At 34.6% G+C, this 26,990-nt stretch overlaps 1 protein-coding gene across 2 annotated transcripts in view; it reads left to right on the top strand.

Annotated features, from left to right (window-relative positions):
• Positions 1-2,380: 2,380 nt before the first annotated feature.
• THEMIS (thymocyte selection associated) overlaps positions 2,381-26,990 on the top strand; it is a 198,073-nt gene continuing 173,463 nt past the window's right edge. Inside the window, exon 1 of one of the 2 annotated variants that reach the window (XM_086316435.1) lies at positions 2,381-2,607. In XM_086316435.1, coding sequence (XP_086172561.1) covers positions 2,517-2,607 — 91 coding nt within the window. In that variant the 5' untranslated portion in view covers positions 2,381-2,516. The remainder of the gene's footprint in view (positions 2,608-26,990) is intronic. The other variant, XM_086316434.1, reaches the window with a different exon arrangement.

Genomic DNA, 26,990 nt, shown 5'->3' with positions numbered 1-26,990 from the left:
TAGATTTTGGAGAAGGGGTGTGTGCAATCAAGCACACACCTCAGTGGAGGGTTGCTGCTAGTCATGAAGAATAGCCATCTCAGTTAATGACGTTAGTGCTTTTCTATGAATGAGAACATGCAAGACAATGAGTTCTTAAAATTTTCTCCAGAGAGTATCTAATTATCTGAAGCCCTGTTCTACCAGTTTTCCCAGAGCACAGAGTGCCTTATTCCTGATCTCTGTCCTAAACTTTCAGGATATCAGCAACCAAGGTGGCTAATGACTCAATTCTTGTAGAACTGGGTAATGAAGCACCATCTTTACTTGGCAATGCTTTGATTTTTTTCTGCATTCTCATTGATCAGGCTCTTATTACACCTGTAATCTACTGTTTCAGTTATTAAACTTTAAGCATTTATTTTACTACCTGGTGGTTCAATACTCTCTTAATATTCTTATTTATAGTCAATTTTATCTCAGCTGTTTATGTCAGGATTTCTTTGCCTAAAGTGTCAGAAGTGATAATGGTCTGAACTGAAGTGGTAGTAGTGGAGAATATAGAGCAAGAAAAAGGTGAGTGATATTGATTATTGCTGCCTATAGTGCTTGAGGGATTTGGAGGCAGGACATGGCATCTCTCACGATGCAGCCTTCAGGCTTGATAAACTGAGGCAGTGGTAGTGTCATTAACTAAGACTGAGAATATAAAAGAAGGAGAATGTAACAGAAAAGGAGGTTCATCTGTTCCTAGAGCAAAAGCAGGAGAAGCAAAGACTATTGTAAAAGATTGATAATACTTTGAAATGGCTTCGTTGACTAGTAGGATAAAAAGTTGATGTGGGAAAATTTTTTAAAAAATCAAGTGAAGTCCAGTTTGAGTTAGATATCAAGCGAGATTTGCTATAGTACCACTTCTAACCGATACATGATTTTCAAGGAGCAGTCCACAGCAGCCCTTTCCAGATACTCAACCATGTGAGAAGCAAGCTGTAAACAATGTTTGCAGTCTATTTGAAGGGCCTAAGCTTGGGAAAAGGGGTGCAGAAGGCAGACTGATCAAATTTAGGAGGATCTTGAGCAAAAACAAAACAAAACAAAACAACTGCAAATGAAAAAGTACTTAGAAGCTACAGGTGAAAAAACTATTGACGTGACCTTATAAAATTTAGTTTTGTAAAGAAAGAATTGAAGCCAGGCAGACTATTGCAAATATCAAGTATGATTTTAAGAGTTAAAAGAGTTTTATAAGGCCTTGTTTTTATTTTCTTAGGTTATTTACATAATGAACGCACCCTGGCCCTCTCTGTCTGGCTATGCTCTTTGCAGCTTAAGGCTAAAACAATTTCTAGACAGGGAACATGGAGTCCAATTTATAAGTATAATACGCAGATTCTTAGTTTCTTTTGCTGTGTTTGTATCAACCAGTCTTCTTTTAGTCACCTTTATAGAGACTTGGAAAATGTCACCTTGAATTGTATACTCTAGCTCTAAAATATTGTCTCACTCAAATGCAAAGGCTAGGAAGGAAGAAGATTTTTTAGAGATTTGTTTTTAATGAGGCTTCTTTTGCTTCCTTTGACTTTGGTCATTCCCAACCCTCACCATTTCAAATTTGGACCCCACGATCAGAGTTGTAGAATTTTGGCCTTGTAAGAAATCTGTACAATTTATTAGGCTCTAACTTTTTCTCTATTAAATAAATGAGACAAATCAGGGACAGAGAACATAAGGCTGATGTCACTGGTAAGTCAAAGGCAGAGCTAACCCCAGGAAATTCAGATGTCTTAACAACAGATTTAGATACTTTCACTATAGTGTGGTGACTAGAAAATTCATATTGATTTACTGTATCACTTTGCATAGTGTACCCCTCCCCCACTCTCCTTTAATATTCAGCAAAATTTTTAATGTGGAAAAATAAAAAGGGGTTTCTGATCCTCCCCCTCCAGAGTATCAGATTTCTGAAAAGAGCTGACATAAAGCACTTTTGTAACCTAATTTTGTATAAAAGCCCTGAGAATATGCAAATAAGGCACAGAGCCAAACTTTAGAAGTGAAGTGAAGAGACAAAGAATTGATACAGTGCCCTTTTTAAGATTATACTCTAGTCCTGAATTTCTGTTCTTTCCTGGTTGACAAGCCACAAACAACTCTGACCTCAGACAGCCTGGCCCGTGCTGAAGATGCACACCTGGACCAGCAGCAGATGAACACAGCTACTTGCCAGTTCTCATTTTTTTGGCAGTGTCTGTTCAGACATTCTCACCACACCTCCATCCTGTTCTACTTCAGTGTTAGAAGGAAATGAAGCCACAATGAGAACTAAAAAGAGCTGTAACACCCTTTGTCCCCTGCCTGCCTCTTTCCTCCCTTCTCACTCCCCTCCCCACATAGAGTTACTCCACCCCAAGCAGGCTCCGGTGTGACACTCTGATAAAGGAATGATGAGCTGGGACTGTAGCTGCAGACAAGTGACATTCAGAAGCCAAAAGCTTCTGTAAGTACCAGGTCTGCACAAGATCCAAACCAAAGCAATGGCATTGTCCCTGGAAGAATTCATCCACTCCCTTGACCTCAGGACCCTCCCCAGGGTCCTAGAAATCCAGTCAGGCTTCTATTTTGAAGGTAAGCACCTTCCTATCTCTTGATTGGCTAGAAGATGCTCATAAAGAATATACTGTTAGGAATTTTAGTGCAAATTTTTAAACAGAGAATATATGAGTTCTCGTAAAGGAAAGGTCATTATCAGAGAAAGTAATTGAGAAATTGTCGAGACTTAATAGTGTTGAAGAAGGGAGAAACTGGATAAGACTCTGGTGTGGATAGGGGCTAGGAATTGAGTGAAGCTTCTTGAACTTTTTGTAGGGCTTTAAATAGTTCAACATGAATTATTCCTGTCTTTCCTTTGAAATTGGTTGTAATTCAAGTGAAAAGTTATCTGTTTCTATGTTTCTAGAACATAAAATACAGATTTTTGGAACTATTAAAAGCACAGCATTTAGGAAGAAAATTTCACCAAAATCTTAACCACTTCTAAATGTTACTTATATCAATGCTTCTCTCCCTCTTTCTAATTTCTTTAATAATGGCATTCATATTTAAAGGTATAGAAGTTCACATTTACTAAATACAGGATAATTTTTATAGAACCTATGTCAGAGTTCTAAAATCAGAGCCCAACTAAGACTCTTGAATAAGTTAGTGTGCTTTAGTGTAACTGTATTACTTCAGAAAAAGCATTAAGACTTACAACATATACAATACATACCCTTAATTTTTTTAAGCAGTGGTTTGAATATACGTGAGACAGAGTCATTTTCTGGGGAAATATATATTTCTGGTTCCAAGGGTGGTAGAATTGAGCCAGTAGTACAATTAAGTCCAGAAAAAGTACCGGGAAGATAAAAAACTGTTGGTGGGCAAATCTTCCCCATTTATAGACAAAATAATTTTTTAGATATTATGAAATAAAAAACTATTGATGAATGTCAGACCCAGTTCACACACACACAAACACACACGTGCACACCTGTGAGTCTGTGCTCGAGAGCCTGGGAGCTGCAGCTACTGACGCCAGAGTGCTCAAGAGCCCGTGCTCCACAACGAGAAGCCACCACAGTGAGAAGCTCTTGCTCCGCTTCTAGAGAGTAGCACCCACTCACCATAACTAGAGAAATCCCGCAGGCAGCAATGAAGACCCAGTGCAGCCAAAACTAAATAAATAAAACAAAATCACTTTATAGGAGAGATTAACTTAACCTCTTGAGGTAGTACAGAGTGACTTTTACTAAGGCTGTATGATTTATAACAGAATAGAATGAGTGAATGTGGGCTTCCCAGGTGGCACAGTAGTAAAGAATCCACCTGCAGTGTAGGAGATGCGGCAGACACGGGTTTGATGCCTGAGTCAGGAAGATCCCCTGGAATAGAAATGGCAGCCCCCTCCAGTATGCTTACCCGTGGACAGAGAAACCTGGTGGACTACAGTCCATGGGGTCACAAAGAGTCGGATATGACTGAACGACTGGGCACGCATGCACAGGCAATGAATTGGTGTAGGCAGCCATCAGTTTTAGTATAGACCATTTTGTTTAATTCATTTGTAAATTGATTATTTTGAAGCAGACCATATTTTTCCATATATATAATACTGTGAAATCTATCTTTGTCCCTAAGCTGTCCCCAAGTCATTTTTTTGGTCTCATGGTTTGTGCTTTTAAGATTTCACATTAGGAAGTTCTTCCTCATGTTTCATTTACAAAGATATTTTCTTATGCTATTTTAAATCAACTTTGCAGCTTTATATTTCATATTTAAATTTTAACTATGCCATGAAGTGCAGAGGAATCCAATTTTATTTTTTTTCCATATAGTAACAGCAATTTTCTAGCACCATTTACTAAGATAGCTATCATTTTCCCTCTGATTTGTGTTGTTGTCTTTAAGTTATATGCTCATAACTGGGTTGGTTTGTCTCTTAAATATCTCTTCTGTTCATTAGTCTGTGTTTTCTCAATTGTGTTCAAGCATTGTTTTGTAACTATGGCTTTGGTATAAGCATAGTTCACATATAAACCAATCTCTTTGCTCCTTTTGTAGCTATTCACAGACCTTTCAAACATGTCTTTAAATAAATCAATTGATTACTTTAAAAATCCAACTGGAATTTGTATTAGAGTATGTTGATTTTATAGATTAACTTGGGAAGAATTGAAATTTTTGCTTTAAATCTTGCAAAAGAACAGACTGTGTCCATGTGTTCAGACTATCTTCATCCTTTAATACTTTACTATTATGTTATACTTCACTTAAGAGAAAAAAGCATACATCTTGATGAATTTTCACAAATTAAGTATATTCGTGTAACCACCATCATGGTCAAGAAATGGAAAATTGCAAGTATTTTGGAAGTTACATCTTGTGCTCTTTCTCAATCATTATCTACTATTTTCCCAAGAAGTAACCCTTATCAGACTTTTGCCCACTTATGAACTTTATATTAATGAAACATTATAATAGTATCCTTTTATGTTTGGCATATATGTTCAACATTATCTTTATAAAATTAATCTATACTGTTCTATATAGGCTATTCATTCCAGTGTGTGTAATATTCCAGTAGATGAATATATTGCAATTTATTTATCCATTCCACTACTAATATGTATTTGAATTATTTCCAGTTTGAAGATGTCTGTTGACGTTGTCATAAACATTCTTATTTATGTGTGTTCACACATGTATAATATTCAATTGTGTATATAAAGGAGTGGAATTGCCACATCTCACAGGATGCATATGTTTAGTTTGGGTAGGTAACAGAAAACAAGTTTCTTAAGTAGTTATACTACTTTACCTTCCTACCAGCACAACATGAGAGTTCTAATTAATCCATATTCTTGATAACACTTGATATCAGTCTTTTTAAGATAATTGAGACTAATTTAGATATAATATCATATATTTTCAAGTGTACAAAATTATGATTCATTATTTGTACATATAGCAAAATGATCACCACTATAAATCTAGTTAACATTTATTACCACACATAATTACAGTTTTTCTTTTCTTGTGATGGGAACTTTTAAAATTTACTTTCTTAACAAGTTTCAGAATCTGGTTCTCTCCAGAAAAGACTAGGATTTAATTTGTAAGTGATAAGGCATCAGTTTTTTAAAAATCTCCCTGATGATTAAAAATGAAGCCAAATTTGAGAACTAGTATTGTGAAACTAGTTCTCCCAATTTTTTTATTAGCAGTTCATTGGTTTATAGAGAATTGACATGATTTTTAAATGAAGTCTTCTTCTGAACCATTAACCTAGTTTATCTGTCTAGTTATATGAATAGATATCTTTTCACTTCTGTCGATAACATTTAATAATTTTTATTTGTGAAGTTCTTACACTTCTATTTCAGATTTATTCTTAGTTGCCTGATTGATTTTTAAAATTCCATTATAAGTGGTATCTTTTGAAGTTTTCATTTTTTCTTTGTGTGTTTGAATTCTAAGAATATATCTTTAGATTATTTTATATTTGTTATATACATATTTACATTTTCTGTAAATGTTGATAGGTTCTTATTCTTTCCAATGATTATACTCTATTTTCCTTCAGTTAAGTATTAGCTAGTGTTTCTATCAATAGTATAATATCAAATAAGAGTAATGATTTACTCATTATTTAATCGTTTCACTCACCTCACAACCATAGAGAGAAAGTTTTAATAATTTATCATTAAATATAATGTTTGCTTTAATTTAAAGAAGTTTCTAGTTTTCTACTAGTTTTTTAAGTCATAAAGGTATGTTTACTTATCAAACTTTTAAATAACTTCTGTGATGATAATATGATTTTTTTACATTGATTTTTTTAAAAATCTTAAGTCATTTATTTGTGGAATAAGATAAGTTTGGTTATATATCATTGAATTCAGTTTATTAGTTTTAAAGAACTTTTGTATTTCTTTTAGGGTATGAAATTGGCTTATAATTTTAATCTTGTATGACATCCTACCCAGGTTTTTGTATTGAGTTATGTTGAGCTTATAGAATTTCTTGGGTAGAGTCTTTTTTTCTTCTTCTAAAGATATTATATAAATTAGATGTAATTTCTTATTTAAATATTTAGTAAAATTTCAAAAAAAGCCATTCTGAGCTGGGATTTCTAATGTAGATATGTTTTTTGGTTATGACTTCAGTTTTTAAATAGTAAGGTCTTTCCATCCATTAGCATAGGTTATCTCTCATTAAAAAACAAACAAACCAAAAATTCGTCTTTCTGATCATGTATCAGAATTAAAAAAAAATGTCTCCATAGAGATCCTGTGTATTCTAAAGCTAGTTCCTAGAATGCAGACACATGCATGTGTTATATTGCTATATTGACTGATATCATATTTCCTCTGTTCTCACCAATTACTACTGAAGTGGAAATGTAAGTACATATTACTATGATACTGATGAATTTATTAATTCTAACAATTTATTTTTTATTTCTCTGATTTTCCTAAATATTGATATCATTAGAAAACATCGAGTTGTGTCTCTTCCCTAATATGTTTTGCAACTGTTCATTTTTCCTTATCTTGATAGTATGGTCCAGAGCCTCCAGTACTGTGTTAAAAAATGAGAATTCTGAATTATAAATAAAATGTGTTTAAAATTCCTTCATTAAGTACAATATTCTAGAACTGGTGTTTCAGTTCAGTTCAGTTCAGTCTCTCAGTCGTGTCCGACTCTTTGCAACCCCATGAATCGCAGCACGCCAGGCCTCCCTGTCCATCACCAACTCCCGGAGTTCACTCAGACTCACGTCCATCGAGTCAGTGATGCCATCCAGCCATCTCATCCTCTGTCGTCCCCTTCTCCTCCTGCCCCCAATCCCTCCCAGCATCAGGGTCTTTTCCAATGAGTCAACTCTTCACATGAGATGGCCAAAGTATTTAGTCATCACTAAATTAAGGAAGTTCCTGTCTATTTCTTGCTTTCTAGGTGGTTTGGTTTCTTTGGTCTGCTAATGAAATTACCTTTAAAAGATTTTTCAAATTGAAGAATCTTTTAATGTAGTATTTATAATAATATTTACTAACATTTGAAATACAAAGTAGGAGTTTGATGTATTTAAAGATTTTTGCGTTTGATCACAACTAAAATGAGCAAATAGACTCATTTATAATTTTAGATTCAAGATAACACTAGCTTTCTAAAATTAACTACATAGATTTTGTTGTTTTCTTTTTCTTGAGGTATTTGAAAAGAGAGAAATGGGCCTTAAACTCTTTAATTTGGTAGAATTCTCTTATAAGAATAACTGGATGTGAAATTTTGGGGTGGGAATTCAGAATTTGGTTTGGTAAAATCCTCTGTTGTTTTGCTTCTCTCCTTGATTTCTGACTCTATTATTTTCTCATGTCCTTTGCTCTCTTGCTCCTTTTCTGGCTTCCTGGTATAAATCACAGTCATTTTAAAAACATTTCTTGCTTCTTGGTATGTATGCTTAAACCTATATTTTTCTCTAGATACTTCTTTCTTTCCCATACATTTTGCCTTGTAATATTTTCACTTTTACTCAGTTCTGAGTACATGTTTTTCCTTTTAAATAAAATGGCTATTTATTTTCTGATAATATAAAATTGTCTTTAGCTGTTCTTTGCTTTTAATTACTAGTTTTATTGTATGTTGTTAGAGAACAGTAGTCTATATTGTATTATATTACTGTTTCTTTGAAATCGATTCAGGCTTCCTTTATGACATGAAACATGAAACATCAAGTGAGTCTCAGCATGGACTAGCTTATATAAAATACAATAACACATTATTAGGCATTGTTCAAAAGGCTAGAATCATGGAAGAGAGTGGGGAAGCCTCTACCCTATTGGGACTTATATTCCAGTGGCTGGAACAAATGACAAACAACCGACAGATTTGATATATACACAAGTACCATGAAGAACTAAATAGGTAGAGAGCAAAGCAAGAGGGGGGGGAGATGATCTTTTGCTAGGGCAATCAGGGCAGTTAGCTTTGCGGAGATGATATTTGAGCAGAGGCCAGAATAAACTGAGGAAATGAGTCTCACATATTTCTGGAAGAACATTTCTGCTGAGGACAGAGCAAGTGTAAACCATATAACAGATCTCTTCATCTAATTAAGACGCAAAAAGGAGACGAGTGAGGATAAAGCAGAGCAACTGAGGGGAAACTTAGTGGAAATGAGGCTGAGGACATAGGGATGCACAAATTTTGTAGGCCTTAAAAGCCATATAATACATAATTTGCTACAGAGTGGGGCTGGGGAAGTGAGTGGGGACCAGTAAGATAAAATGATCAGTGAAGTTTTCTCTAAAGAGCTGGCTTAGTAGCAGAGACCTGAATGCTGAGAAGGAATCAGACAAGAAAATATCCTGGAGGTGAGTGTTCCAAACAGAGTGAATGGCTAGACCAAAAGGGGCTTAGTCTGTTTGAAGAAGAGAAAAATATCCTTGTACCTCAAACGTATAAGACAAAAAAGAGAGGAAAGTCATATGAGAAGGAGATTCAAGGAATGGGCAAGAGCATTTCAAGGAGTTTAGATTTTATAGCTGGTAATGACCAATTCGCAGCAGGAGATTGACAGGACTTGATCACCATTTTAGGCGGGGCAAAACTGGGTTGAGACACTTTAGGACTGTGTGATAATCCAGAAGAGAGTTCATGTTACCTTGATTCAGTTGGAAGAGAAATGACCAATTTAGTGCATACTTTGGAGGTAGAAATGTCAGGACTTGCTGATAGATTTGATAAGGGTGTGAGATAGAAGAAGACTAAATGATGCATGGGAGGACTTTGACCTAAACCATTAGATGTTTGCACCTTTGACAGAGTTGTGAAGACCTTGGCAGGGTAGAGGTTTGATGGAGAAAGCAAAAGCTGTTTTGGACATGTTAAATCTGTTATTCACCCAAATGGAAATTTCAAGTAGACAATTGAAAAAAATAAATTTTGACCACACATTGAAATAATGACTGGAATGCCCCATCCATGAGCTAATTGATCAGGACTTTATTCAATCAAAAACCTTGTAGGCCAAAAACAAAAAAAAATGAGCACATACGTTAAAATTCAATTTCTTTATTGTTATTTATGGTAATTCTAAAGCATATACAGAAATAAAAATTGTAAGAGGATAAAGATGAAATTAATAATGTTTTAAACAATTTAAATTTTTTATTAATAATTTAATAATTTAATTTTTATTAATAATAAACCCTTTTTCTCTCATAAAAGTTAAATTGTTATATTAACTATTATTGAACATTATTGAAAGTATTAAATATTTCCATTATTGAATACTTCAGTATTTGAAAAAATGTTGATTCAATACCATGTGATAGGGTGATTCAAAGACATAGCTGTAATGTATTTATTTAAGTACTTGTTTTAAATAATAGCCCTTAAAGATACCTTGTAAAGGTCCAGTATACATCATGTACACACCATATAAAATATACATTTAAGGAAGATTTATCTTAATGTTGGTGGCCATCAATCCATATGTGAAATAATTTTCTTCATAAATCTGATTTTGGCAGTTTCACCAATTGTACGTAGCTGATGACAAGTTCGTACTAGGAATAGAAGTGTCACTCTGTCATTCTCTTCTTGATAGGTTCTACAATTTTCAATTCTGAAATGTCTTTGTAGGCATCTTACAAAGTTATTGTCTATTTTGTGGAGAGTAGAAAATAGATTATAATAATTCTTAACTTGATCTGTATAAAATCTATTATATGGAAGTATTGCAAGAAAATAAGTGAATGAAGACAATTGTTTTAATTGATATTTTTGGAATTCTGAAACTGTCTCAATATATTGTGAACTATACATGTCATGTGACCATCTGGTATAGGAATACATTAAATTTTTTATAATTAAATACTAATAGAGTTTAAAATTAAATTTTAGAAAATCTTTAGAGTAAATATTAGTATAGTTTAATTTTATTTTTATATAAAAATTAATACAAATTGAAGCTCTACTATTTCTTCTTTTATCTCCCTTCTCATAATAATAATTATCATAGATTTTCCTCTTTGAATTTTGAGTACATCATAGAATTGGACTTCCTGACTCTTTTGTGACCATAGGACATGGGACTTGCATTAGCCAATGTAATGAGAGCAGAAGTAAGGTGCATCATTTTGAACAGATGCTTTAAGAACCAGTTCATAATTTAACATATTTTATCCCGGTGGATCATGTCAAAACGAAGCCTTCAACAGTCTGGATCTCTAAGTAACTATGATTATTAGAGACCCTGCCCTCACTCATTTGAATTGGACGCATAGTGAAATGAAAAATATACGTTTATTATTTAAATCTCTGAGAATTTGAAGTTGTTTGTTGTCTCAGCATATGTGTGTGTGTGTGTACATGTGCTCACATGCATGTGCACACACGAGCATGCTCATTCATGTCCAAATCTTTGTGACCCTACGGCCTGTAGCCCACCAATCTCCTCTGTCCATGGGATTTTCTTTGCAAGAATACTGGAGCGGGTTGCCATTTCCTCCTCCAAGGGATCTTCCTTACTCAGGTATCAAACTCACATTTCCGGTGTCTCCTGAATTGGCAGATGGATTCTTTACCACTGAGCCACCCGGGAAGCCCTATTTCAACATAATACTTTCCTTACTGATACAAGTTATATTCATTAAACTAGAACTGCATTTATTACCAACTAAAAAAAAAAAACAACTAGATATTAGACAAACTCTGGAGAGAGTTACACAATCCCAGGAAAGTTAGTTGATAATAATGTTACCACATATTTATGGAAAAGTGAGTTCACCACTCTGTATTCAGGAAATATTTGTTGCTTGACTATTCAGCATATTGCTAATATTACCATTTATCACTGATTACTTCATATATGTAGCCAGTTTGATGTTGACTTAAAATTTTGGCAAAAACAAAGTTTGTTTGTATTATGATCTTGCTCAATTAACTGGATGTTGAAAAAATGGTTTTTCTCTATAGAAATAATATGTGCACATGGCTAGAAAATTGGAAAATATAGAAGCATAAATATTCAATACTTTCATCAAATATAAAGAAATATGATTAACACTTTGATGTATTAACTTCTAATTTTTACAAAAGTATGAATTAACTTTTAAAAGGAGAAAAATTTATGCCAATTTCTCCACCATGCTTTATCCAGAATATCGCCACTCACTGTGACCTCTATCTACCCCCTTGGTGGGTTCAAATCATCATAACATACTGCCAGGATTATCAAAATAGCCACCTAAGTTGTCTCCCTACTTCTCTTTCACTCTTGAAGTTTAGTCTCATAGCATCCAGAGTCATGCTTGTAAGTGGTATGTCAGATTATGCTGCTTCTCTGTTAAAATATCTCCAATGGATTTCCAATTTTTTTCAAAATAAGGACCTTCCAATGGGTAATAGGCTTTTATTTTTCTCTTTTTACTCTCACTATTTATCTGACTTTATTGTTTACAAATCTTTTCCTTCTAACCCCATTGACCTCCTTATTGTTCCTCAAACTTGGGATATGCTCCTGCCTTAAAACTTTGCTCCCACTTTTTCCTTGAGTTGGCAAACTCTTCAACTAGATGTCAACTTGTGAGGCTCATCTGACCACCCTATTTATTACTGCAAAATTTTTGTTCCCTCTTCCCTATATTTCCTGTACTCACTATTAAATTCTTCATTGTTTTGGAATCAAAACACTATCTTCTTATATATCATGTAGGTTATTTATTGTTTATTTTTCTATCTTTTCCCATTAGATTTTTCTTACAGTTTAAATGAGGTATTAATTTTCTAAACCATAAAATTCATCCCTTACAGGTATACAATTCAATGATTTTTAGTAAATTTATAGAGTTGTGCAACCACCACCAATGTTAGACCATTTCCATCACCCCAAAGAAGTCCCTTGAGCTATTTGTCAATCATTATTGCTTACATTTCCAGCCCCAAGCAACCACTGCTCTCCTTTCTGTCTATAAATTTGCCTTTCCTATACATTTCATATGAAATAAATCATACAGTATGTACTGTTTTGAAACTAACCTTTTACTTAGCTTAATGTTTTCAAGGTTCATCTATGTTGTAGCATATATTACTATTCTGGTGTGTTTTTTGTTGCTAAATATTTTTGTGTGTATGGATATACCACATTTTGTTTATTCAACACCAAAGGCCATTTGTATCATCTCCCTTTTGGAGATAATATGAAATAATGTACCATTTTAATTTCCCATTTACAATGAATTTGGATTCCAGTTTCTACAAATTCTTGCTAAAACTTGTGTATCTTTTGTTTTATAATCAATGGTATCTCACTGTAGTTTTAATTTCATTTCCTTAATGACAAGTGATGTTGAACATTTTTGCCTGTGCTTAGTAGCAATTTATTTGCCTTTTTTTGAAATAACATCTCTTCAATTTTTTTGCCCTTTGTCCTCTTGTTATTGAGCTGTAAGACTTATCTCTGTATTTTGGATATTTGATTTGCAAATATTTTCAGATATATAATTGAAAATATTTTCTTCTGTTCTATGGCTTGTGTTCATTTCCATAATATTATCTTTTGAAACAAAAAGATTTTAAATTTATAGTCAAGATGTGTCATACATTTTTTTATCATGTTACCTAAACCAAAGTTACAAGAATTTCCTCCTATTTTGCGTTGGGGGTCCACCAGATCACTCCTGGTCTTGCTGATTTTCTAGAAATACAGAACTCAGAGAAGCTGTTAAACTGAGTTACGGTTTACCACAGGGAACAAAGAAAAATTAAAGCCAGTAAAGAAAAAGGCATATATACAACAGGGTCTATGAGAAAACAAATCGCCAGTTATCCTCTCCCAGTGAAGATACATGATATTTAATTCTCCTAGCAATGATTGTCACAATAAGGACAAATTATTTCCAATTAGGGAAGCTCATCTGTGCCTTTGTATCCAAGGTTTTTATTGGGGCAATTACACAGGCATTAAGGATTTGTGTGACTGACCTCAAATCCTGGGTCTCCAGACCCTCTAGAGATCAAGTGGTGTGGTATGGTCCAGGACCCCAAATAAACCCTAAAAGGCATTCACCATAAATTACATTGTTAGCATAAATTACTGGTGTGGCCCAAGATCCCAGACATACAAAAGCACTCTTATCTGACAGGATATTCCAAGGGCTCAGATGTTTTCTCTCCAGAACCAGTTAAGGGGTAGTCCTTTCTTTGATATGTGCAGGGTTTGAGCACCCTAAGTAATAGTTAACCCTCTACTGCACAGTTTTATTTTTTTATACACAAGTTTTACCTCTTATCTCTAGGTGTAAGATCCATTTGCACTAGCTAGAATTTTCTAAAGCCTTAATTCCAAGTAACTTAAGAATTAATCAACTATCTACACAGCTATGAAACATGCTGGGAATGACTCAGGTACAAGCAGCTCTCTCTGGCTGAGAGAGGTGAGGGAGTTAACCAAACTGATATCTGGTGAATGGCTTTCCAAGTTGCGAGAATATCTTTAGCCAAGTACTACGGTGAGAGTATGCTGGTGTATTTCAGAAAAAGTGAGAAACCACTAAGGCCAGAAGGAGGAGGAGAGTGAACAGAAATAATATCAGAGGGGAAATAGGGCAGAACCATATGCAGTCCTTTTGAATATTATAAGAGTTTTACTTTTAGAATTGGGAACTTGGAGGTACCGATCTAAATTAGCAAAAGCAACTAAAACAATGCAAGGACTTTCCTCATCACTTTGAATATAGATTCTATTAGCCATTTCTTCTGTTTACCAAAATGAATATTGATGAAAGCACACATACATTTGCAGAAGGGAGAGCATAGTTTTGCTTAAATAAGCCCATAAATATAATGTTCAAAAGTGTTTTTTATAGCAATTTTTAAATACCATGAAAATGTTTTCCCTCTTGGGGAAAGTAAGATTTAGAGGAGATAAGATTTTTAAATATTGTGTTTTGAATATATTAAGTATCATATTTCTTTTTCCTGCCAAAATATGTTAAAATTATGGAAATTAGTCCTTAAATTGTATCTGCCTCCCTGCATTTCTTCTCTCTATCCTTCTTTCTACAAAATGAATAGAGTATGATTCTTGTCCTTAAGGACTCTTTAGGCCAGTAAAAGAAGATGGATTAAAAAAAAATCAATACATGTGCTATATTGTGAAATGTATTTTAATGAACTGTTTTGAGAACACTGAGAATTTACCACACAAAAAGCTTACCAAGAGGTGATGATATTTTTCTGCAGCCTATATAGAAAATGAGCAAGCAAATAAGAAAATTTCAGAATGAGAAAAAAATCTTTAGATCATTATACAAGTTTGAAAATTCAAAATATGATCCAAGAACAGCTCAGAGAATAATAGGTGATCAGGTTATTTGTGGTCATATCTTAAGTGGCTTCTGAGCTATAATAAGGATATTGAATTTATGCTATAATCAGTAGTAACTTATAAAAGGATATTATTTTCATATCTGATTATAAAAGTAAATCATGTTGATCGTAAATTTGAAAATTATAGAAAAAGCTAAAGAATTTCTGAGATTTTAAGGCAAAAAAAAAAAAAAAAAACCAACCCTCAGATGAGTAGATTAGACATCTATTGCAGTAGAGGTTTACTAGATAAATATGAGACAAACTGCAAGGAGCTAATAGCAGCTACAGATAGAAAAGACAGGATCTGTGGTCTTTTTGGGTCAAACATTCTGAACTTCACAGTTTATGAGCTATGAGCAAGAGGGAGGAGTTGATGACAGATCAGAGGTTTCTGGACTAAGGAAACATGGTAGGTGATAATATTACTTGAAAGATTTGCCACAAGAGCAGCAGTTGTTTTGGAGATGGAGGCATGATTCAGTTACATTCCAATGAGCAAGAGCTCCTGTAGGACATTCAGATGCAGATGAACGTTAGCCCACCAAAGATGTATTCTGAAGTAAAAAGAGTAGTAGGCTTACAAGATTTAATATATCAGAATTGTAAGTGGGTGAAAGAAGCCTTATTATTTCAGGATCGCCCTGTAGTGCATGCGTCAGGTCAGAAATATGTGGATCTCAAAGAACAACGTGGAAAGTGTGGATAGAGGAGGAGTTGGTCAAGCTGACAAAGAATAAAGGGAAAAAAGTCTCTGTTGAAGGAGAAATAGGAGAAAGTGGGCTGGTTTGTCAATCAAAATAAATGAACATAAAGCATTAGAATGAAAGTGTCAGATATAACATTTGCTATTAGCACATAATTTATGATAGATTATTGACTATGATAGCTCTATATACTGAAGGATTATTATGGGTTGGGTATCTTTGTATATAGATTTGGGTGTGTAAGCATATGTAATGAGTGTATAAATGTATTTTGCATATGTATGTCTATACATAAATATATGTGACTATATCTAATACAACACATATAATTAAATAATATTTTATTCTCATCTATACACAAATTTAGTACCTGTATGCATATATATATAATCTTATTAAATTTTTTATATTTATAAGTACATTTAATCCTTGGTGTTAGCTGCTGAAATTATTATTATGATTTCCATTTTCAAGTCACCTATTTGCCTATTTGCCCCAGAGATAAAACTTGTAAAGTTTATTCTTGCTCTTCCTACATGAAGAATTTATGATATTCTGTAGTGAATCCTATCTTTATAAAATCATCAACATTTTTAGAAATTTTATAACTATTTACTGTTTGACTATACAATTGGGTAACAGACAAACACAAGAAATAGCTTGTATTGGATACACATTTGTTTTGTCTTTTAGGGCTTTCTTGGTGGCTCAGTGGTAAAGAACCTGGCTATCTGTGGGGAGACAAGAGATGTGGGTTTGATCCCTGTGTTGGAAAGATACCCTTCCAGGGCATCTCACTCCAGTATTCTTACCTGGAGAATCCCATGGTCAGAGGAGCCTAGAGGGCTACTGTTCATGGGATCACAAAGAGTCAGACATGACTGAAGTGATTTAGTATGCACAGGCATGCATATTCTACTACTGATTACAATTTCAATAAGTATGATGTTAAAAATTAACTTGAATTGGTTAAATGCATTGAATAATGATACACAGTGAATTATGAACTATATGAACATGACTTTTATTAATTTGACACATGTATGAGTTCATATGACAAAAAATTGTGCCTATTTTAATACTTACATAATTCTTTTATGGCTAATTGACTTTAACTTTTTTAAGGTTTAATTTAATCAGCTAGGGATATGATAGTAAAATCAGGGAAAATTTGAAAATTATAGCATTGTATTCAACTTGTGTTTATTCATATTTCATAAATTTTAAATATTAGGGCAAAAGAAATTTTTTTTTTCACTTTTTAATATGAGTTCACAATATTGATATTGGTTCATACAGACTCAAAAGAAATAAAATTGTGTAAAGGCTAATGAAATATGTCCTGTCACATATTTAGGAAATAATTTCTGTTAAATGAAAACAGAGCACCAGTATTTCTCTACATGAGCTTATATTCATAATAATGCATTAAAGATGAACATTACATTTCTAAAGTAGAATTTTCTAAATATTTACAACATATTCTGTTGAGCTTCATAGGTTTAAAACTGCTCTTGATTCACGAAGACCTAAGTTTGCAGACAGTGAAAGTTGAACACTTTCAATATCTAAGCTTTACAATTCAGTAAAACTTATTATATCCCAATATTTGAAATTGATCATAGGATTAATTAAACAAATATAAATTTGGTCTATTTGTGTCAGTGTCATATAGTTGGACACTAAAATAACTATCAGAATAGAATTTGGCAAACCTAAACATTCAATTTTATTTGAAAAATGTTGATTTGGTAATACACAAAATTTACATTTATTAAAGCACAATATTATTTGAAATGATGTTAAATGTTTTCCTATAAAAACCTTGGAATCATATTTTATCTAAGGCTTAACACTTCAGCTACTATATATCTTGACTCTTAGATTGGTTCTAGGCCATACACTACAGATCAATGAGTTCCCCTTTTAGTGTAATTAAACATTACATTTTAAAAAATAAAATCAAAATATTTGAAAATATAAAAGAATTTTTAAAGTGTGTGGCATTTTTGTGTTTGTACTTGAATGGAACACATTTTTTTCCTAAAACAGCTCAAGCAGAACTTATTTTAGGAAAAAGTCCTAAAATAGAAACATTAAAAACAAGCAAAAGAAACTCAGGTAAGAGTAATATCAGTTGTTTTATTTTCAAAAGCTATAGAGGAAAATAACTGCCAGGAAGATTTTTGTGTTTAACTTAAGTGGAAATGTCCCAAAATGAGGGCATTTTTATACAATGGTACACACTGTTCACATCTATTGTAGAATATTCATACTTTAAAAATTCAACTTATTTGTTAAATGTCAAGCTTGACTATGCAATATAAAGATGAAAAAAAATGGAAAGCTAGCATATGTTTTCACATATACTCATATAGAGATTATTCATATGCTTCCTTCATTTTATAAGTATAAAGAAGTGACTAAGCAATAAATTAAGTAAAAATTGTGTTTCTTATTGGCTTCTACGTTTTCAAATACTGTGAAATGGATGATTTGTTTAGGGTTATTAATTACCAAATTCCTTTGAATAAGTACAAATTATTCATCAATTATTTAACATTGAAAAACATTTTCTAAAGAAAATGAAAAAGCTTTGGCTTTATGTGTAGTAGTTTATACTTTTGTATACTATGATACCAGCAAATTTTTTAGGCCCTGCTAAATAACTGGAGAGTAAGCACTGAGAATGGGAGAAAAGGTAATTTCAAGTAAGGTGTTAAAAATTCTAAAAAATCATTTTTAAAAACGTCTATCTTTGATGCAATATTTAAGGTCCGAATTTTTTTAAATTGCACTTTAGTTGGGGCATCTACTTTGTTCTACTTCTAATAAATATTTGAAACCATTGTACCTTTTTAAAGCAGATTTTAGCAAAAGCCATAAGATGAAATTTACTTAAATGAAACAAAATTTTTCACATGAAATATTTTTAAATGGCAAGGACATTATTTGAAAATTTTGTTGTTATTTTAATGAAAAATAATTTATTAGGAAATGGGGAAGGTTTTCACTAATTTATGTAATGAAATTAAATTTCTGATTTTGCGTTTTACTCTAGGTTAGAAGGGTTGGGCTTAGTGATTCAGCACTTAATGTCAGTTAAGGAAAGAACACCTGCCCTGTAAACGATGTATAAATTCTAACCACAGACTAAAAGGCATTTTTTTTTTTACTTCTTTGTTGACATCAGGAAAAGCCTAAAACAGATTTAAAATATTTTTTCCCAGAACTTGTGAAATCAAATCTTGAGTTTTTAATTAACTATTCATTATCAGAGGCCACTCTGATTTTGAATATTACTAACATAGTTACTGATTTAAATATATTCCAATTTAAATATAGTGTATGTATTTATTCCAGTAGTTTAAGGAAAAAAAGCAATCATTTAGAATGTTCAGAGAGATTATAGAAACTTGACAGTAATGAAAATTTGAACTTGTTTTAGAACAGACACAGGCTGGACCTTCCTCCACTTTCCTTCCCTGCCTGCCTCCCTTCCATTCTCCTTTGCACTTCAGTCAGATGAGACTGGATACATTTACTGATACTCTTGGACAGCAGTATACTTGGAATAGCAGTCTTGTGCTGTAGTAAAACAGGAAGAGGGGCGGGCGTATAAAATAAAACACTGCGATCAAGATTTTCACTCAAAGAAAGGACAGATAATAAAGAGGATAATAATAGAGGTGACACCTGAAAAAATTCCAGGTCGACTGTACACGCATTGCATGCTTAAAAAAAAAATCAAGATTAGGAGGTGTCTGTGACTCTAGTGACCCGGGCTGTAAGCTGGCACTGGGGTGGGTGTAAATCAGGGCTGCCGGAGAAGGGTTAATGCACGCTCAGCTCCTGTTGATAGGAAAAAATGCCGAGGTAGAGCCGGCCTGGAAAGGGAGGGTTGTAAATCCTGAAATACAAGCTTAGCAGAGGCGTCGGATAGGAAACAGACAGGGCAGCTCCCGGTTTGAAAAGGCAGCCGCAGGCTGTGCGGTTGCGATGCTGCCAACCCACTCCAGTGGCCTCGGTCTGGTCTCTCTCAGTGCATCAGAGTCGCGACAGCAGAAGCAGCTGCTGACAGCCCCAAGGATCCATTTTTTTTTTTTTTTAAATCTCGCTTAATCCTGCCTTCTTGGAATTTGTCCATTTAAAACAAACAAAAGTTATTTTCTTCATTTCTAGTAAATCTACACTTTTTAGAATAAGACAGTATTCCAAATCAACAAAACTAACCTCCTCCTTTTAGAGGGGCAGACTTGTCCACAAAGTCTTTGTACAAGACTTCCATTCACTGATTATTAATGAAGAGAGGAAGAAAACTTTCTTTTTCCAGTAACAGGATCAACAATTATCTTTCTTAATGATATTTAACAAAGGAAAACAAATGATTAAATAAATCTCCAAGAATATCCATTTATTGAGCTAATACTCTACATGACTGGTAATACCTGGCAGTATGCTGAATTTGCAGTAACAAAGCTCATTAAATCACCATAGATCTCCCTAAGAAGACTCCTCATGAAATCAGACATAACAGCTACAGAAGTGTGTCCTGTCCATCTCTACACTAACAAATGCTTACAATTATGTGGTCACTCCTGGATTGGTATATGATGGAGTTTTGATCAACTGCTGATTAGAACATTGGCATTTTCTGATAATATACCTAAGGAAACTTTTTTGTATAGAAATAACATTATTGTGAAGATTTTTTAAAATAGTACATTGAGTAAACTACTTCTTATGGCAACACACTTTAAATGAGTGCTTTAAACCACTGAAGATAGAAGTAAGTATGGAATTTTTGATTTCTGCTGTTAAGAACATTCTCTTCTTACTTGGAACAATAAGCCTTTTGTTTATCAGTTGTCATTAAAAATTTGACAGTGATATTGTCTACTGATAGATGCCATTCACCTGACCAGTGACCTGCAACATTGTATTTTTACTGTTGGGCTCCATGCTAGTTGGTTTTCTAACTCAGATGTCTTTTGAAAAGAAAACATAATTATTCAAGGGAGTATCATGTTTTAAAAACCCACAAGCTCAATGCTCAGCAAAATTTAGCAGCTCTCATTTGTTGAAATAAGCCCATGGTGTTATTAATTTCATTCTATTTATTAAGAGTGTGTGTGCTCGGTTACTCAGTCACATCTGACTCTTTGCCACCCCATGGACTGTAGCCCGCCAGGCTCCTCTGTGCATGAGATTTCCCAGGCAAGAATGCTCGAGTGGGTTGCCATTTCCTCCTCCACGGGATTTTCCTGACCCAAGAATCGAACCTGTGTCTCCTTCATTGGCAGGTTACCAATGCACCACCTGGGAATCTCATTTATTAAGAATAACTGATAACAAAAGGCCATGCCAAACTTCCTGGAGAAAATGACTTTAGTTTCAAACTGACTAAGAATTGATGTCACCATTCACCTTTACTAGGTTATTTTTTGTATGTTGTTAGCCTTCAGTCCTTAGAAGCATATGGTCTCATAAAATGAAATTTTATCAAATGTAGAATGTTTATTTGCAAACAGACATCAAAATACTTATATGACCTGTGTGTCAGCTTGATGTAGTCTAAACTATTTGTCTTTTTAAATACTCTGACAGCACCTTCCATGAAAGGCTCGTTAGAGACTTCTGCAGCAATATTCCAGCTATCTTTCTGGTTAGATGACAAAGTTGCTTTGCCAAACCAGGATTGTGAAGCCCAGGACCTATATTGGGCTCACTTAATTCTACCCCTTTTCAAGAAGAGGAGTGTCTGTGTTACATTTGAAACTAATTTTGAATACCACTCATTTTTGGCTCAGATGATAAAGCATCTACCTGCAACGGAGGATACCTGGGTTCAATCCCTGGGTCAGGAAGATTCCCTGGAGAAGGAAATGGCTACCACTCCAGTATTCTTGCCTAGAGAATTCCATGGACAGGGGAGCCTGGTGGGCCATAGTCCATGGGGTGGCAAAGAGTCAAACACAAACTGAGTGACTAACACTTTCACTACCAATAAAGCCATCTTAATACTAATATCCATTATTCTAATTTAAAAAACTGTGTTAATAGGAGATAAATGTAGACGACACTTATGGGAGTTGTTTTGAGAATATGAGCTTCTGATTAATTTTGGAGGGGGTTAACTAGTTTATACTTGGGTTCTATATTTCTGATTAGTGTACTTCAAATACAGACATTTTTTATCCCTTACCCAGGCCTATAAGTTAAACATATTGGACACATACGTGTGTATCTCATTGTCTGTGTTGAAGTATATTCAGTTCAGTTCAGTTCAGTTCAGTTCAGTCGCTCAGTCATGTCCGACTCTTTGCGACCCCATGAATCGCAGCATGCCAGGCCTCCCTGTCCATCACCAACTCCCAGAGTTCACTCAAAGTCACGTCCATTGAGTCAGTGATGCCATCCAACCATCTCATCCTCTGTCGTCCCCTTCTCCTCCTGCCCCCAATCCCTCCCAGCATCAGAGTCTTTTCCAATGAGTCAACTCTTCGCATCAGGTGGCCAAAGTACTGGAGTTTCAGCTTTAGCATCATTCCCTCCAAAGAAATCCCAGGGCTGATCTCCTTCAGAATGGACTGGTTGGATCTCCTTGCAGTCCAAGGGACTCTCAAGAGTCTTCTCCAACACCACAGTTCAAAAGCTTCAATTCTTTGGCGCTCAGCCTTCTTCACAGTCCAACTCTCACATCCATACATGACCACAGGAAAAACCATAGCCTTGACTAGACGGACCTTTGTTGGCAAAGTAATGTCTCTGCTTTTGAATATGCTATCTAGGTTGGTCATAACTTTCCTTCCAAGGAGTTGCTGCTGCTACTGCTAAGTCGCTTCAGTCGTGTCTGACTTTGCGACCCCATAGACGGCAGCCCAGTCCCTGGGATTCTCCAGGCAAGAACACTGGAGTGGGTTGCCATTTCCTTCTCCAATGCATGAAAGTGAAAAGTGAAAATGAAGTCGCTCAGTCATGTCCGACTCTTAGCGACCTCATGGACTGCAGCCTACCAGGCTCCTCTGCCCATGGGATTTTCCAGGCAAAAGTATTGGAGTGGGGTGCCATTGCCTTCTCTGACAACTCACTACAGAGCCCCCCAAAAAGTCATGTACGGCCTTACCTACTTGTGACCTTCTCTCCTGTGAGCCCTTTTCCTGGAAGGCCAGCCCCCCTAGGAGTAAGCGTCTTTTAATTTCGTGGCTGCAGTCACCATCTGCAGTGATTTTGAAGTATATTAAGTAATAACATTAAATATTTGTCTTTGCACATGTCCTAGATACTCTATTCTTGCTCTCAGTGGAGGAGATCTATCCAGAGTTGCTTGTGTCTTGTTTTCATTCTTGTAGTTTTAACTAACTCCCAAATTTGTATCATTTCCCAGGTTGACATATGTACTGATTTTCTTTTACTTTTTTTCCATGATTTGTAACAGTATCTCTCAAACCTAAGTAAACTTTGGAATATACTAGGGAACTTTAAAAAAACAAAAACATCTTCCTGGATTCTACCCTGGAAAATCTGATTTAGAATTTTTGGAGTAAGCCCTAGAATCTTTATTTTAAAGTGTTCTCCAATTAATTCTGGTGCAGCCTGCTGCCAAGCAGTTGTTCAAGAGGAACTAGAGAGGACTATTGCTACTTAAGTATGACCATTTGATGGCAGAAAAATATATTAGGAACTGAGCATGGTGTTTCCTTTCCAGTTTTTCCACATTTTAATACACCAGCTTTCTCTTAGTGCCCCAGCATCGTGGTCTGGAAGTCACTTTGGCCACATTGTTCTGTTTTTGTTTCACCAGTTTGTGGAGGGCCATTTCAGTATTTGTGGCCACCAGTCTATTCTGGCTCTCCTCACCGAATACTTAATGGCACCTGGTAACTTCTCCTTGCCTCTCCTGTCTTGCTCTTGCTCCTAAGAGCAAGCAGCCCTTAGGAGAACTTTCTTAGAAACATAGCAATCAATATATTGCCTACAGTTCAAATCCACTCTTCATACGTTCTCTTCAACCGATTTGTATTGTAATCAGATCATCTTGAAAAGACACTGCTGCTGCTAAGTCGCTTCAGTTGTGTCCGACTCTGTGCGACCCCATAGACGGCAGCCCACCAGGCTCCCCCGTCCCTGGGATTCTCCAGGCAAGAACACTGGAGTGGGTTGCCATTTCCTTCTCCAATGCATGAAAGTGAAAAGTGAAAGTGAATGCCATATAATTGTTTAATATGTATTAATTTCTTTAAATCTGAAAAGTGCTGTTTTAACTTTCTGGAATGCCTATCCCTTAATATTAATAACTAGCCTTCCAGATTGACCCCATTTGGCCATAATCATACATCACCTACTACATGTGTAAGAGACTATACTTTAAGTTGTTTGTGGCTGATTTCATTAGCATAAGAGGACAATCAAGGTGATACAAGAACACCCAAATTACCCAAGTTCTGAAGCACTTTACCAGTAGCAGAACCTAGGCTCTCATATAAGCTTTTTTTTTTCCCTTCCAAAAGATGCTACTGTTCAATACAGTGGCCACTAGCCATTCTGTGGCAATTTAAATTGAATACGTTTTTAAATTGGGTTCCTCAGTTACATTAGTTACATTTGAAGTGCTCCTGAGCCCTTTGTGGCTGTTAGGTGCAGTACTGGGAAGCTCAAATTATATGTCCATTTTTGCAGAAAGTTTGAATGGACAAACTGCTGCTGCTCTGAGTCCCTCTGGGACCATCTGGGTGTCCCAAAGGTAGGAAGAAACTCACATTTTTTCCAGTATCAATGTAACCCACAGCCTCTATTGCTGTTATCATGACTCTCCTAAGGACTTAGTGCAGTTAGGGGTTATCCATTTTCCTCAGGCTCCTTCTACTGCTTCACTTTGTCTCCCTATGTTCATGTGCTTGACTGAGGCTTTCTTAGTCTGCCACTGATGTGAGAAGTTGCACGGCACCACAGGCATGATACACACACACACACACACACACACACATGTGCACACACACACACATATGTTTAAATTAAACCCTTTATTTGAGATGACTATGGGCCTGTGAAATTGCAGTAATAATACAGAGAAACCCCATGTAACCTTCATCTAGTTTCTAATGGTTGTCACGTGTTACAAAACTAAGGTGCATCTCAGCCAGGATATTGGCATTGATACAGTGAAGGTGCAGAGCATTTCTGTCCTCATGTCGCTCCTGTGGCCTTTTTATAGCCACACCGACTTCCTTCCCACTCCCCCCATCTCCTACTTAACCCCTTTTAACCATTATTCTGTTCAGCATTTCGATAATTTTTTCATTTCAAAAGTGTTATGTAAAGAGAAACATGCAGCATATAACCTTTTGGAATTGACCTTTTCACTCAGCATAATTCTCTGAAGATTAATACAGATTTTTGGATGAATTAATAGTTTTTTTTTCCTGCTGAGGGGTATCCATAGTACGGATGTACCACAACTTATTTAGCTATTCACATGTTAAAGGATATTTGGCATGTTTCCAGTTTGGGGCTATTCTAAAAAAGCTGCTGCAAACATTTGTAGACAGGATTTTATGTGAAAATAATTTTTTTATTTCTCTGGGATTAATGCCCAAGAGTGAAATACTGGTAGTTACATGTTTAGTTATGTTTTTAAGAAACTGCCAAACTGTGTTTTCCTGTGACTCTACCATTTTACATTCTCTTCCAACAATGTACAAGTATTTCAGCTTTTCTGCATCCTCACCAGAATTTGTTGTTGTGACTTTTTTTGTTTTAGCTATTTTGAGAAGTATGTAGTGATTCTCATTGTGCTTTTAATTTGCACTCAGTAATGGCTAACAATGTGCTCATCTGCCATCTGTGTTTCTTCCTCAATGAAATGATTGCTCATGTCTTTTGCCCATTTTCTAATGGGATTGTTTGATCTTTTACTATTTGATTTAATTCTCTGTAAATTCTATATACATGGATTGCAAATGTTTTCTTCTAATCTGTAGCTTGTCTTTTCATTTTTTTCACATTGGCTTTTACATAGAGTTCTTTTTATTAAAATTATTTTGAATGTGTGTTAAATTTTGTCAAATGCTTTTTCTATATCAATTTAGATGGTCATATGCTTTTCCTTCTCTAGCCTTTTTAATATAGAGGATTGTACTGGTTGGTTTTGAATATATGAACCAACCTTGTATCTTTGGGATTAACCACACTTAGTTAATATATAGTTTTTAAATATATTGCTGTATTCTATTAGCTAAAATTTTGTGAATGATTTTTTTGTCTATATTGGTAGAAGTATTGGTCTGCAATTTTCTTTCTTGTGATGTCTGTCTGATTTTGGTAGTATTAGAATCATAAAATAAATTGGTACATATTCTCCCTTCTCCTTTCTGAAAGAAATTGTATAGAATTGGTGAAAATACTTCCGTTTAAGTTTGATAGAATTCTGTAGTGAAACAACCAGGGGCTGGAGTTTTCTTTTATAGGACTTTGTAATTATTAATCAATTATCAGAATAAAGAACTGAAACAATTATTTATTTTGTTTTGGGTGAGTTGTGGTATATTGTGGTTTTTGAGGAACTGGTTCATTTCACCTTAGTTGTTGAATTATGTAGGTTAAGTTGTTTGTAGGATTCTCTTTTTTCCTTTTTGCCATCTGGAGGGTCTGTAGTGATTATCTTCTCATTTATTCCTCTTATTTGAAATGTATCTTCTTTCTTTTTCAGAGTTTCTAATGGTTGAAATCTTTATTGATCTTTTCAAGGAATCATCTTTCATTGATTTTTCTCTCTATATTATTTTCTTTCCAAGTTCTTAATGAAAAGGCTTAGAATATTTACTTGAGATTTTTCTCTTTTTTAATATCATCATTTAGTAATATACATTTCCCCTCTGTACTTCCTTATCCTTGTCAAAATTTGCGGTTGCAATTGTTGCAATTTTCTTTAGGCCTACAGATTATTTGGAGGTATGGCATTAGGTTTTTAAGTGTTTGGAGAATTTTTGTTATCTTTCTGTTATTTATTTTAGTTTAATTCATTGTAATCAGAGAATACTATGATTCAGTTCTTTAAATTTGTTGAGGTTTGTTTCATGGTTCAGAATATCTCAGAACGGATGGGCACTTGAAAGCAATCTTCTTCTTTTTTTTTTTTTTAATTTTATTTTATTTTTAAACTTTACATAATTGTATTAGTTTTGCCAAATATCAAAATGAATCTGCCACAGGTATGCATGTGTTCCCCATCCTGAACCCTCCTCCCTCCTCCCTCCCCATACCATCCCTCGTTAGATAGATTATCAGTAAGGATATAGAAGATTGCTTTCAATCTTCTATATCCTTACTGATAATATAATGTTTTGTCGGTTGTGGAGTGATGGATGTTGAAGTCTCCAACTATAA

The sequence above is a fragment of the Bos grunniens genome, chromosome 9 (assembly GCF_055505025.1).
Source record: "Bos grunniens cultivar Pamir isolate PY7600 chromosome 9, Bosgru_T2T1.0, whole genome shotgun sequence".
Lineage (NCBI taxonomy): Eukaryota > Metazoa > Chordata > Mammalia > Artiodactyla > Bovidae > Bos > Bos grunniens.
The sequence above is the reverse complement of the archived record's forward strand: the minus strand, read 5'-3'. Positions and strand labels throughout refer to the sequence as shown.